The sequence below is a fragment of the Colius striatus genome, chromosome 8 (genome assembly GCF_028858725.1).
Source record: "Colius striatus isolate bColStr4 chromosome 8, bColStr4.1.hap1, whole genome shotgun sequence".
Classification (NCBI taxonomy): domain Eukaryota; kingdom Metazoa; phylum Chordata; class Aves; order Coliiformes; family Coliidae; genus Colius; species Colius striatus.
The window spans coordinates 17173389-17187643 of record NC_084766.1 but is presented as its reverse complement, the minus strand read 5'-3'; the positions used below and the strand labels follow the sequence as shown (position 1 = coordinate 17187643).

Genomic DNA, 14255 nt, shown 5'->3' with positions numbered 1-14255 from the left:
TATGGAGCAATTGCAGAATTTTTTGTTGCTTAAGTAGTTTGATCTCTTTTTTCTTTATGATTCTCAAAGGTTTATTTTGTGATTATAAAAACAAAAGCATCACAGGAAAGAGAGAATTGTTCTTCTACCATCCAGCACCCACACAAATCCACAAATCCCACAGCTGGGATTGCAGCATCAATGTGACAACAGCAATGAACCTTCTTAGGGCAGTGCCTCTGCATGCATCTGGCGAATCAGTATGCACCACCTCTTCTTTGAGGCTGTGCCAAAGGCAAAAGATAGTTCTAACTGGATGAATAAGACATGTAAATAGTAAGCTGAAAGGTGCATTTTTGCTAAAAATCTTTCAATATCAAAATAAAACCCATCTCTCCCAAGATCACATATTCACACCTGGCAGGGAATGTAATATTTAGCATAGAAAAATGAAAAAGTGTTGAAGTGCATTCCCCCCTCAGCAGATCTAACACTTTTGAGATACCTCATCTCTTGCTTGTTGAATTCTATTTCTAAGTTGATTTTTAACTAAAAAAAAGTGCTACTCTGAATTCTGCTCTTCTCTTTGCAACTCTTTAGAGTCAATCAAGTCAGTAAGAGGATAAAAAAAAATCAAAAAGAGGATGTAGGAGAGATGACAGAGAGACTAAAAACAATGCCAGAATTTTCCTAATGAAGATGCAGATGACAAGATCAGGGCAGAGTTCCACTGGATGGACAAGTCCATAACATAAGAAACTTTTCACTCCTGCCACAAGAACATGACTTACTTGGAAGGCAGAGGTGTCTCACAGATATTCTTAGAGACAAGCATAAAATAAAGATGAAGTCTACAGTAGAGGAATCTGCAGTCAAAAAGCATCCCTCTGGCCTTGCTCTTAACAACTGACTGAGCAAGAAGCTGTTAATACAGGTAACTTCTAATGAAGACAAACCTTTCATGCAGCACTGTGCCAACTAGTAACACCGTTCCCTGGAAGGTTTAATTTTTAAACAATCTGTTTGTCTCCACATCCATTTGTGGGCAGACAACAGAACAGCCCGGAGCCTTGCTGAACAGCCATGGAGGATGGGGGGATCTACGTACAGACAGCAATAAGTCAAGATAGCAGAGGAAATGGCAACTGCTGTTGGCAGCAGTTCAGTGAGTGAGGTTGACAGGGTCATGCATATGAAGCTGGGGAATGTACAGGTGTGCTCTTCTTAGATGCTGGAAAATGCTGATACTGGAATCCATGAGGCTGAATCCTCCCCTTCTGTACCCTGAAGAATTTGAAGGATGCTTTCATCTATGGCATTCAAAAGCAAACATACTCTGCCTATCTTGTAAATAGATCCTTCTCTTCAGATCAAAGTTGGAAGCCTTGGGGACTTCCCTCACAGCACATATTTCATCTGTCTGGCACAGGGGCCAGACGCCCACAAATGCTTTGATTCTTAAAACTGGGACCATGTTTACTTTGGTGGTAAAACCTTCTCTTCACCCTTTCTACACTAGTCCACTGCTCTTTCTTACTATGTGTAGGCAGCTCCTTCTATTTCCTGGTCCCTCTGGTTTCTTGTAACCCTGTCTGTTTCCTCCCATCCCCTCCTTCCTTGCCACAACAAGGCTACTGCTCCACCCCCATTTTCCCAGGTACCACACTGCAGGGCGGCAAGATGCAGATGAAAACTTTGTGAACTGCTGACAGTGCTCAAATGAGGTAAAATATGATGTTTCCCCTTTTCTTGTTCACAAAGTATTTCTGGTTCAGCAAATGATTAATTGTACTGATACATTCCCTTCAGTTCAGTAATTCACAACTCTATCTGAGAGGAAGGAGCTGCTCGTTCTGTGACAGATTACAGAGCAGCACCTTCCGATTGCAGAACACATCCTGCCACACACAGGTTTGTGATGTTCCCTTATATATCAGTTTTTATGGTTTTTTTTCATCTTATCCATTAAGAAGGAATTGAAAGCTTCTATTTGGAAGCTAATAATCACAATCCTAATTGGACCTACAGTATACCACTGGGCTAGAGTCTATTGTAATTGATAATCTAAGAAACAAAGAGTCAACAGAAAAAAACCCCGAAACCCAGGCTGCTAAATTTAACTGGAGAAGTCCATTAATCCTGAAGGTCTTTCTGAGCTCAGTATTACCAGTTGCTGATTCCTTAAGCCAGAATTCCAACACTTTAAGTTCAGTATCATCAGAAAACCTAACTCTGCTTCCATGCAAATGAAGTAAAAATGCAGTGCAATTTCATATTATAAAGTTTCAGTTAAAATAACCAATTTTATGTTCTCATACTCCAAATGACATCTCAGTTTACTTTCTCTCCTCATTTCCTTATTCAGTTATCACTGTACTATCAGTTGGCACTATCACTGAACGACAAGCTTAGTTATACTTAATACAGTATGATCCACTTTTTCACTGCACAGATGAAAATTCAAACCCCTACTTCCATATAATTATCTTCTATAATACCTTGTAGATAAAAACAAGTTGGAAGCAAGCTTCTTTTTGTAATTCTCCACACTGTTTTGTGGTTGAGCAGTTTGTCAGTGCCGTGCTATCTACTTCCAGAAGGGCTCAGCATTGAAGCTCCAGAGCAGGTCATCAATTCACTGCCAACAAATTCCAGAATGGTTCACTGCTTCAGTGGTATCTAACACCAGAATTGGCAGCAATTCATGGCAATGGAGTGTTAATGTATTAAGTCAATGTCACAGAATTCTAGGGAAATGTATTCAAAGTCACCCATCTCCAAAGTGGTTCATCATTTAAAAGTCAACAAAGTCCACAGTGGTGAATTAATTCTGTCTCTGTTCCTTCCACTAGAGTTCATTAATTCAGTGCCCCGAAACTCAGAAGTGGTATTTAACTTGATTAAAACTCATCAAGAAAGAAAAAGGTGCTGAGAAGATGGGATGACGTAAATCACAAAAATTTAGGAATCAAACCCACAGGGCAAGGGATCTCCATTACAATGGCACAAGTGATTTAGTTAGCCAGATGTTTGTAAAGTATTTTAAAATACACAACAACCAAATTCTTACAGCACATTGCATATTCAAAACATAATTCATGCTGTGTACACGTGGATATTGGAACACATGCAGCAAATCATAGAATCATAGAAGGGTAGGGGTTGGAAGGGACCTTTAGAGATCATCTAGTCCAACCCCCCTGCAGAAGCAGGTTCACCTAGATCAGGTCACATAGGAAAATGTCCAGGCGGGTCTTGAAGACCTCCAAGGAAGGAGACTCCACAACCCCTCTGGGCAGCCTGTGCCAGGGCTCCATCACCCTCACAGTTTTTTCTTATGCTTAAGTGGCATTTCTTCCTTTAAACTGAACCAAATTCAAACTCCAGTCATTACCAAGTATCCCTTGATCGGTTCAGTCATCTTACCTTTTTAAAACTTCTGCCCAGCTGGGACAACTGCTCTAGTGCAGACTACAAGTCAGAAGAAGAATAGAGAGGCCGTTGCTCTCCTGATCAGAGATGTCTGCCCAAAGATCTCTGCTGGAATCTTTCAACTCTCCTGTGTGTTCATCCATGTCAGAGAAAGATTTGAAAAAGTCTGCATGCTGCACAGAAGCCTTATCACCTCACTTTGCATGGCCTACCTACATTTTAGAGTATGTAACCTTAACTGCATCTCCCCCACACACAATGAAATAACGTCAATTGCCACTAGCTCGCTCTTTCTCTCCATCTCCAGATACAGCATCGATGGTGGTTATAACATCCCACAGCGTTATATTGCTGTTATTAAAATTAAGCTTCTGATCACTGAATAATTCCTACATGTTACACCATACACATGCTCAATTCTTTCTTAAGGGAGATGAAACAGTCAGGATAATACATGCTCTATTTCTAAAAACCTTCTGCTGGTTAAGTGGGAGGTATTGGAAAGGCTGGTTAATGTTGCTTAACAGCCACCCTCCGTACAATGTCTCAGGCTGTAGTCTATCACTCAACAAAGGCACGTTCCCAAATTCTTAATCCCATTAAGTCTAATATCTTTATGAAGTTTAAAAATCTGTAAGCAAATCTTCATGAAGTACCAATTTAAGTTATCACAAGCAGGTTCTACAGTACTTGTATAAAGAAGAAAGAGATTTGCATTCTTTTCAAGCTACTACTTCAAAAAAAATCTGAATTTTGATCTCTGATCTACACACAATGCTGTGTAACATATGTACCAAACTGACAGTGAAATCAACTAGAGATGGGTTTCTTAATATTCATGGCTATTATTGTATCCATCATAACAATAACTGAAAAACTATAGAAAAAGGACAGCAGAATTTGCCCAGTTCATTAAGGGTGGCCCTTTCTTTTGTAACCCTCAGACTATTATGGATCACAGCTGCAGCGTGGGAAAGACTCCATCTTCCATGGAACTAATTTGTCACCTTTGACAGTAACAGGGTGGTACTTTGGCTCTCTGTCTGCCAATATGCTATCCAAAGAGCTCAGAGTGAGTGGCAAAAGTGAAAAAGCTGACACAGCTCACTTCTTGCTGTAGCTAAGGAGAAAAAGTCCTAAATTTCCCAGTGCCCTATGCCTAGACACAGGCACTATGAATTATGCCTTACTTAGAGCAGGTGGAAGGGTGACAGTCTAACAGTAGTGACAGATGAAAGACCGATGGAAATTTTGCTGGCTTGCCATGCAGACCTCCTTGGGAAAAGATGTTAAATCAAAGTCTGTGGCAGCTGAGTCCTTACAGCATCATGCTGCCCGTAAGGCTTTGAAATATGTACTCAAACTAAAACTGCTTGTGGGCTTCCAAAAATTGCAAGAGGGTTTTATTATATACACAATTTGATAAGTGCCCTAATCTCATTGATGTTTCAGGAACAGCCTGGTACTGGCATTCTGTTTATTACATCTTCCTCTACCTGTCTCCCCGGATTGACAAGTAACTAAATAGTAGCTATCTGCATAAAACTGAATTCTGCAGTAAATTTGTAGTAAATTTTGTAGTTCATGGTGTCAAACTACCAATGTGATGTCCTTTTTTGAGTGAGTTACACATATGTAATAAACAGCTGGTGCCCAAAGCTTGGCCTTCTGAGGATTCCTCAGCTCACACAAGGGTAAACACATTGAGACAGTACAGCAGCACCTCTTGGACAGGCATTTCTAAATGAAAGAGGCTGAAGTTTTCACCTCAACCCATTAGTTCAGGGGGTTGAATCTGGCCAGTGTGAAAAAGCAGGTCTGCTTTTTTCTAGTGCTGGATTTGCTCTATGATGAATGCTGGTGGAACTGCAGAGGAGAAAAAAGCTCTATCCACCTCCAAGAGATCTGAGCCAGAGCTCATATTGGAGTAACTGTGACTGCAAAATGACTGTATATATTTATATTCAATTTGAAATGAAAAGAAGTAATATCTTCATGGCCTTTAAACAAACATTCACTTCCTCACTGCCCTTCTCCCAGTGCAACAGTTCACCACTTTGGCCTTATTTTCATTGCATCCATGATGCTCCTTAGCTACATCAGGGATAAACAGACTCACAGAGTCAAAAAATACAGAAAAAAATATAATTGAGACAACAAACACAGCCTGTGTAAAAATGTGTACCAAAACACTTTCTGGTAGAAGGTTTGTTTTTTTTAACATGGCTTACATAGGAAGTTGTATAGGACGGGATAGGCACTATGTGAGCCAGATGTTTGAAAGACAAACTTCCCAGACCTTTTCCTTACAGGGAGGATAATAAAAATCATCAAAATAGCTTTCAAAATTTGTTAGAAAAAGGAAAAAGGAAACTCTCACCATGAGACAAAAAAAAATAGTTCATAAATAAACTTCTTCCTGCCTAGAGATGCTGCAAAGACTCTTCTTGTCTTCATAACAGCAGGTTCTCACCTCCAGTTTGCTCTGAGTCAGAGTCACAATATACTCCATGCAAACCCTCAACAGTGCTGAAGCAGTCTTTTTCTTCCTGTCATCTTCTCTGTGCATTTGTTTCCCATTCCTCTCAGTAGAGTCCCAACATTTGCAGCCATATTCCCAGCCCAGCAGGGAGGAAGTCTGTATTTGGGCTATGTAACATAATTTGTGAGGATTTAGCTCAAGACTGATCGATCCCATGTTTGGAAGGGAAATGCATTCTCTACTGCTCACATACCATCATCACTGCTCTATTTCTGATAACAAAACAAAGTCATTAGCTAGAACGCAGCTACCATATCTGCAAAAAAGTACCAATACATAAACATAGTAAAAAGACATTTTAAAATCAGGATTTTTAAACTTACTTTTGGAAGGGACACGGAGATTGGATCGTACCACTTGTAAGGAGTCTGCTTGAACTCGAAGCTCATAACTTTTCACACTTTCATAATCCAGAGGCTTTTTAACTGAGATCACGCCTGTTCTATTATTAATAGCGAACACATCTGAAATCCAGCAAAAAGAGAAATAACTTTCTAAGGCACATAAACGTTCTTTTTTGAATGCCTAAGTGCTTCTGGGTTAGTCATGACAATATTCTCTGGCATTGTCTTCAGAAAGTTGTTCCCATCCCACTCTCAGGCATCTAGAAGCGCACGGAACCCCTCTCTGAAGATGTCTTTAAAGGAGCACAGCAGCTGAATCTTGAATAATCAACTTAAGGACACATGGGCAAGAAGAGGTAAGACAAACAGCCTGCTATTATGAAAAAGAGGATGGAATGGGGAACTCTTCCAAATCCCTCCAAATAATTTAGTGTAATTTTGCTTAGAGATTTCAAGAAGGAACACAGAGAGTACCTGAGAAGGGTGCAAATATGGAATGATGTTTTGTTTAAATATCAGGCTTTAATCTAATACTTGTGGCTAAAGCATACCAAGGTCTATAACACCTTAAATCAGATTTCTAAGCAAGAAGTACAAGTCCATCAAAGCTGTTGATGTTCTTGTTTCACAGATTCACACCAAGTGACACTGATGTAAATTTTCACATCAGTGAGAATTTAATTGTATTTTAGTTCTGATTGTAACTCTGTTAACTGATCTCTAGAGGGCTGATAACATTAGTCCCTCCTGCTTCTACAGGTGAGGAGGGATTGCACCTTGGCAGCTTTATTTTTAACCATTATTTCTTGAAGACTTTTGATGCATGCACTAGGCTCAGCATAACCACCAAGATCAAAACATCAGTACTTACCCTGCTCATTTCCTGAAACAATTGAATATACAATTGTCTGGTTCAAGGCAGCAGCTGTAACAACTGTGACCACAGTTCCTTTTGGTGCACTTTCGCTCACTGGTGGCGGCCTGCAGAATTGAACAAAGTATTTGTGTTATCTTCCAGTTGCCTGAACAACAGATTACTGAAACTTTTGGTTTGCAATTTCACCTATGAGGCCACCAAAGCAAGAGGATCTGTTATTAGAGAAAGACATATTAACAAGGCAAAGAGTTAATCTTTGCCTCTGCAAATGTAAGGACCAGTAAGAAGTCTAAATGACAAGAAGTGACAATAGAAAGATATAATCATTCTTTGATCTGAGAAATGGAAAAGCAGGGAATAAGAGTAGAAAAGAACAAGAACGATCACAGACTGATAAACTGCAAATAAAATTTAGAACATAATAGCTCTTTTATTATACTCATCTCTACTAAGAAAACTCAGTAAGTAGGAAAATTCATTCATGGGTAAACCTCTATCATCTAAACTCTAAGCACTACAGAAGCCATTTCCACAGGAACTTCTAATCTCAGAAAGATAAAAAAAAATTCCTGCCATCTCATTTTGGTACTGAATGCCAAGATGCTTTTCAGGAAATCAGCTGTAACTCAAGTATGCAAACACATCTTTTAAATGGTCAGTAAATTGATTCCAATCCACTGAGCACTGATTTTTGTAACGAAAGAAAAATTTAAAAATACTACACTACTAACACATTGTATCTCACATTCTTTGTACCCTACAAACACTGAAATCTCAAATTCGTCTGAGATTCATCACATATAACTAGTTTCCTTCTGAAACACTGCAAAGAATTACTTCACTCTTACTTTTCTATTGTTCAAATGCTATGTCCTCAGAAAATATGATGAGTAACAATTCTTCCTCAAAGAAACAGTAACTACTTCAGAATGAACAAAGAACCTGTGATAATGATTTTAAACAGCAATCTAAAAAACTTCAACAAGGAGAAATGAGACTTGAGCTAATCTCAATTGAAATGTTTCAAATTTTCATCACAGCAAGTAAAGGCTGAATTCAAGCTTAAAGCTTACTGGTGATTACACACATTTGAAAGGAAAAGCGGCATCTTTATCAAAACTAGAATTATTCAGATATTTTCCATTTTTAAAAATCATACTCATTCAGTATACAACAAAACAAAATTCATATGATGCTATATTGAGATAAGTTCCTAGACACAAGAAGACTAGGGACTATTTTAGTTGTGCACTGATCTTCAAAATTCTTGACAGAATCTGTACCTGCTTTTGTTGCAAAAAATATTTCATTACTTCTTTCATCCTCCAGGTATTTTTCAAAACGTCACCTTATGGCACATTTTCTCATTCTAAAGGCAGAATGCTGCAATTCAAAGTTGCAATTCTAATTGTTGAACCCAAAACTTTGCCATCACGCACTAAAAAGACCAACAATCTGCCTCTTATCTCTGTATTACAAACACTTCTTTTGGGATGAATATTCATTTGAACAGCCTAGAAAAAGTTCCAGATAATGACACTGAATATATGGAATTAAGTTTAAAATTTTCAGCTGTTAAATGATTTGCTATTATTTTAAAAAAGAAGTAGGAGAACTGGGTAGTTTGGGTGATGATGCCTCTTATAGCATCACTTGCTCTAGAGACGATATACTTGTCCTTCTGATCCACAGCTTTCTGCAGCAACTGCCTCTGACTGTATGAACATTGGTGAGAAATTTACCTGTACTTACGCCTCTTCTCTCGAGTTGCTGCTCTTAACTGCCTTCACCTTGACTCTGGCTACTCTCTTGCTTTCCCCTATGAGTTATGCTTTTTCCCTCTGAGATTTCTTGCTCTCAGCTTAATCCTATTATGGAACCAAAGTACTAGCTTCACTGCTCATGCTCCAGATTACACCACCTGTAAAAAAGCTGCCGAAGGCAAACCATACCTGTGGTAACCATACAGGGCTAAGCTGCACTCTTCTTTCTTTTACAGTAACATATTCCATTGCTTTGTTTACTTGTTTTGCTGCCTGTGAAGGGCCTAGTCTGTTTTAAATTAAAATATGCTGCAGTATTAATTCTTCTGAGCATCCCTAGGCTTTCCACTATTCAAAGAATGGGGAGAAAAGACTGTTCCAGGCTGAGCCACATCGGATCATGTAACAGTGATAGTCCTGAAAAACTGACTGTCCGATTTCTTTGCAGAAAAAGATGATGGTAAGTTCACTTTTACTCAAACCCACATGCACAGAGCAGATCACTCTGGCTCTCACCCTCTGCCTCTAATGTGCTATCAGCAGTAGAAATAAAACTCACTATTGCTACCTGATCTATTCAGCTACAAAACTAGAGCTATAAAACACTTATTAATGTGCATTTTACAAACACAAAGGTTAATCTTAGAGACAGGAAAAAAATGCTGCTAAATCTGAATGCATTTTAAGCTACAACTCCTTTCATAGAATCATAATGGTTGGAAAAGACCTTTAAGATCACAGAGTGCAATCACTAACCTCACACTGTCAAACCCATATCCTCAGCTCCTCAACTATGTGTCTTTTAAACATCTCTAGGAGTGATGAAGTCAGAGGTGTAGGACAGCAAGGAAAATAAATATCTTTTTAATGTTGCATTATATATTATTATTAGTAGTAGTATATTATTGTTTCCTTTCTTCTTCTTAAGGCATATAATTTGAAGAACAATCCTCTTGACTGTGTATACATAGCCCCCACATTTCATCTGAAGCATACTTTCAGCATATTCTTTTAATGGAAATGGCCTTATAAGTTCCCCCTTGACATGGTAGAAGTCAATGAATTGACAAATCAATATCAATTAGCAAGCAGCTTCTGTGTTTGCTGTGAGAGGCTATAGAGGGAGTGGATAGAAAACCACCACAGTAATTGTATTGATTTCATTTCCCTGATTTAACTAAGGTGATCAAGTTCAACAGGAGCAATGCATCAGCTGAATTAAAACATACAGCTGGTCTCTTAAGAACATTTTGCTGAACCGGTGAAAAGTGAACTGGCAAAAGACAATAGTATTCAGCTGACAATACACTCTTCTTTGTCCTGTATTACAAGCTCTAATAAGGTTTCTTTGGGGATAAATTCCTTATTTTCCATTTTTTGCATGACTAAGATGAACAATAGCTTTTTTTTTTTGTCTTTTAAGTGGTAGACATACTATTTGAAGCTGTTTAGGGGACAAGAAAGGACATTTTTTATGCAATAGCTGCATTTCTGCATGATAAAGCCTGGTTGTTTTTGTGAAGATGTGACATTAGCAAAGCAGTGCCATCCAGTCCAAGCCACCCAGTAAGGGCTTGGAAAACTGGCAGTACAGTGAAAGGGAAGGATGCTGCTGTGACTTCCTCCATGATTAAGATTCAGAGCATCTGAAGGTATTTGTGCCTAATACTGTTAGCAACACTTTATTTAGCCTCTGAGTGCAATGGCCAATATAGTCATTACCCTGCCAGCCGCTGGCTCTGACAGTACCTGGCAGTACATTTCTGTCACTGTCACCTGTGTGGAACAGGCATGCCATTGCCTCACAGGCCAGTGCTGCCTTATTTGAAATATTTTACATTAAATAATTCATTTCTGAAATTCTGAACGAAATACTTTCTCAAATGTGTGCTTTCCAATATTTGCCCCCAATACTTAGATGCAGAGGTATCTATATACATACAGCCATAGATATAAGAAGGCCACTTGCATTAACATGATAATCCACTTGCACTCCATAAATCTTAGGGTAAAATGGGCATAAACAGCAATTAAATACTTTTGCCATCTCAGCTGCATCCCAGTCTATCCACAGCCTTAATTCTTCCTTTTGAACTATTTGTTTTGCACAACCATCTTTTGACAATGAAAAATATATTTCTATATAATTGTTTTGTTCATTCACATAGTATTTTTCTGTAAACATCACAGACGTGCAATTTAGGTTTATCAATCTTCTCTTTTATGTTTCTTCAACAATAGTGAATGATTATCTTATCAGTATCCAGGATGGGATGGATACCAGGAGTGCTAGTGCAACAAAAACCCTGTAGGATCCCTCGGACTTGGCACAAAGTCACCCAACCTTCTCAAATCCTTCCTGACAAGCCATGGTGGGAAAAGGAAGCCAAATGTAAAACAGGGGCAGCCTCAAATGTTTTGCACCATGCTGAGGTAAAACTGGTATGTGATGGCCTCAGGTCTGGGAAGAACAAAGTGATTTAAAACTGACAAAAGGGTTTTTCAATAATAAGCCTTCTATCCTGCTCTTGAAATTTAGTTACACTTGACAAGTTAAAGATTTGCCTGCATTTCCTTGAGGCCTCCATTAGGTTGCTTACTGCTTCAGTATGAAGCTATGCACGAAATGTGTTTGCCTCTTAGAAAAATAAAAGCAATCTCAAATTAGAACAACAAAATGATTAAAATAAATTAGTTATTTATATACAGAATCAGTGGAAAAGCATATAAATTGTAAAAGAATAATTTCTTTCAGTTTGCTATACCTCAGTTATCCATCCATACCTTGATCAAAGGGGGAAATGGAGACCCAGTACATATCAAATACATTGCAGGGCTATTTTTAATGTCCAAAGTGAAATTTTAACTTTTCCTTTTCTGCTTCTTTTTGTTTTTGCTAACCATGACAGACTCTCATCCATTTTCCAATTTATCTGTTTTGCAACACGCTTGAAATTTGCCATAAAACTTTTCTATCTCCAAAGACATGGAGATTGAATCAAAATTTAAATTTAAAACCAATAAACCAAATAATGACTTGGAAAATTGGCTGAGTACTGAAGTTTAATAGTGTCATGTGTATGTTCTCTCTATTAGACACTGCAGTCGACTATTTTGTGGGTTATATTTTAGTTGATAGAGGTCTATGTTTGGTTTAATTACATTGCTAAAATTCTTAAGTCAATTGATTAAAATGTCATTTGGACCTCTCCTGGTAAAATCACCTCCCTACCTTCTCTCACATAACAGCTTCTTAAAGTTATTTGGTCTTAGCTGCTTTTAACTCTCAAGGGCATGTTACCCAAAGCTATTCCGCTCTCTTCCATCTGAAACATGTTTCTCAGTAGTGTAGCCGTTCCTGCACTGACTCTTTTCATCCCACTCCTCATGGAAAGTGATTACATTTGGTTTTTGTCTGCCTGATGCTTTCCATTAAAGAGAAGCTATGTAAGCCATTAAGAACACCTGAATTTATGTGTTTCTCTGCAGAAATGTCAAATGCAGACAGACACTAGAATGTCTAAAACAAGGTGAGCCAACAGTGAAGTTATAGGGAAACTAAAATAGCTAATAAAACTCTACAAACAAAACTACTTCAATTGGTCTGACTATGCAGCCGAGTTTTTAAAATCGTGACAAAAAATGTACCAAGTTTCTAACTGATTCAGCAAAACAAGAAGAAATGAGAAAGCAGGATGTAAACAGCATGATGGCAGCTGTTTTAATCCTTTCATCAATGAATTTAGACTGCCTTGGCTTCCTGTCCTTGCTCAGAAAAAGAAAGACCTAGCCATATTTTAGAGCAATAATTGACCAATTTCTCAAATTTTCAGTTTCCAGTAAGTGTAATTGTAACAACCTGAAGAGTTTGTCTTTTTTTGTTGGGTTTTTTTTTGTTTGGTTTGTTTTTCCTGGAAATGACTATTTTCTTCTTAGTTAGATGTATTTTTCAAGCAGTTTATCTTAAAAAAAATCACATATTCCTTACTATACTAAATATCCTCACTTCCTGTCTCAATTCTCATATTGGTTCAAGACGTTCTGACCTTTTCATGGTATTTCTCTTTAAAACGAATGACAAGGCAGTCTGGACATTGTTACAGTGAACCCTTGTCATAACCTATTATTTTTTAAACCAAATGCCAAATTTTGTTCCTGTGAACCTTCTGTCATGTCATTAGGCATAATGTGTTCCTGTTATCCCACCAATCATCCTAAATTAATGCAAAAGACATGAAAATTTCTGTCAGGATTCCTACAGAAGCAAATAAAAAGGAAAAAAAAATCCCACCACTCAGGACACACTCAGGTACTTGTATTGATCAGACAGATGGGTATTGATAGGATCAATTCTAAGACCAAGGGTAATGCTGACACTGCCAAAAGCCCACAGTGTTTAATACTATGGTTGTGTACAATTTCTATTCTGTATTCACATCCCAGAGTGACTTACTTAGACATATAATTGAACTACAACATGGTGTTGAAAGCTCTGACCCTCATCCTCACCACACGAATCAAGGCAACTTCCCTGCCTGAACCTGGGTGCTTCTAGAGCCTATACATCTTCTGATATAACCCTATACCATATAGGTAGATTAATTTAACCATAGTATTTAATTGAAAAGAAATACACATAAAATTGGAATTTCCCATTAATTTGGTAAAAAGAAGATCTTAATAAAATGCAATGTAGCACTACCAAAATAAGGGAAAACAGATTCTTCTACTACACCATAATCATTCGCTAACTTGCTCATTCATTTTTCAATGGCAATCCATGCTTCAGGATGTGCAGCAGAAATATTTATTGACTTTTATGACCACATACTAAAAGTGTGCTTTCCTACTTTTTATTACAAACCAAATAAGTACCAGAACAAAACCATAGAACATCAATCCTCAAGGGAAAATCACACCTGTTTTCCTGAAGTTGAGCTACTGCTGATGTGAGAGGCACATTCTGAGGTACAAAACTAAAGCCCCACATAATCCTGTTAGAAGAAGGAGGAAATGACCCCCTAATTGAGCATTACTTAAATGACAGTGACCTCTAATGGGAAGGAAAAAAAGAAAAGTATATAGAGTCTTAAAGAAACTGATGAAAAACTACCTGGAAGCATCTTGATTCCGTGAATAAAGACATTTTACCTACAGGAAACAAGTTTTGACTTCTCAAATGACTCTTCAAAGCAACATGTCAGAGATAAATATGTAAATCAATAAGAAAAAAATTTGCAAATCTCATTGTTGCCTGCAACTCAAATTGTTTCCTTCCTCTCCAAATCCTGGATGTGTACAGTTTGTTTATTTGTTTG

The 14255-nt window shown here is 38.0% G+C and overlaps 1 protein-coding gene across 1 annotated transcript in view; it reads right to left on the bottom strand.

Annotated features, from left to right (window-relative positions):
• The window catches only part of PCDH15 (protocadherin related 15), a 495784-nt gene that overhangs the window by 69421 nt on the left and 412108 nt on the right, over positions 1-14255 (bottom strand). Inside the window, exons 24-25 of the mRNA XM_062000927.1 lie at positions 7169-7278; positions 6277-6417 (exon numbers count right to left, since the gene is read on the bottom strand). Coding sequence (XP_061856911.1) covers positions 6277-6417; positions 7169-7278 — 251 coding nt within the window. The remainder of the gene's footprint in view (positions 1-6276; positions 6418-7168; positions 7279-14255) is intronic.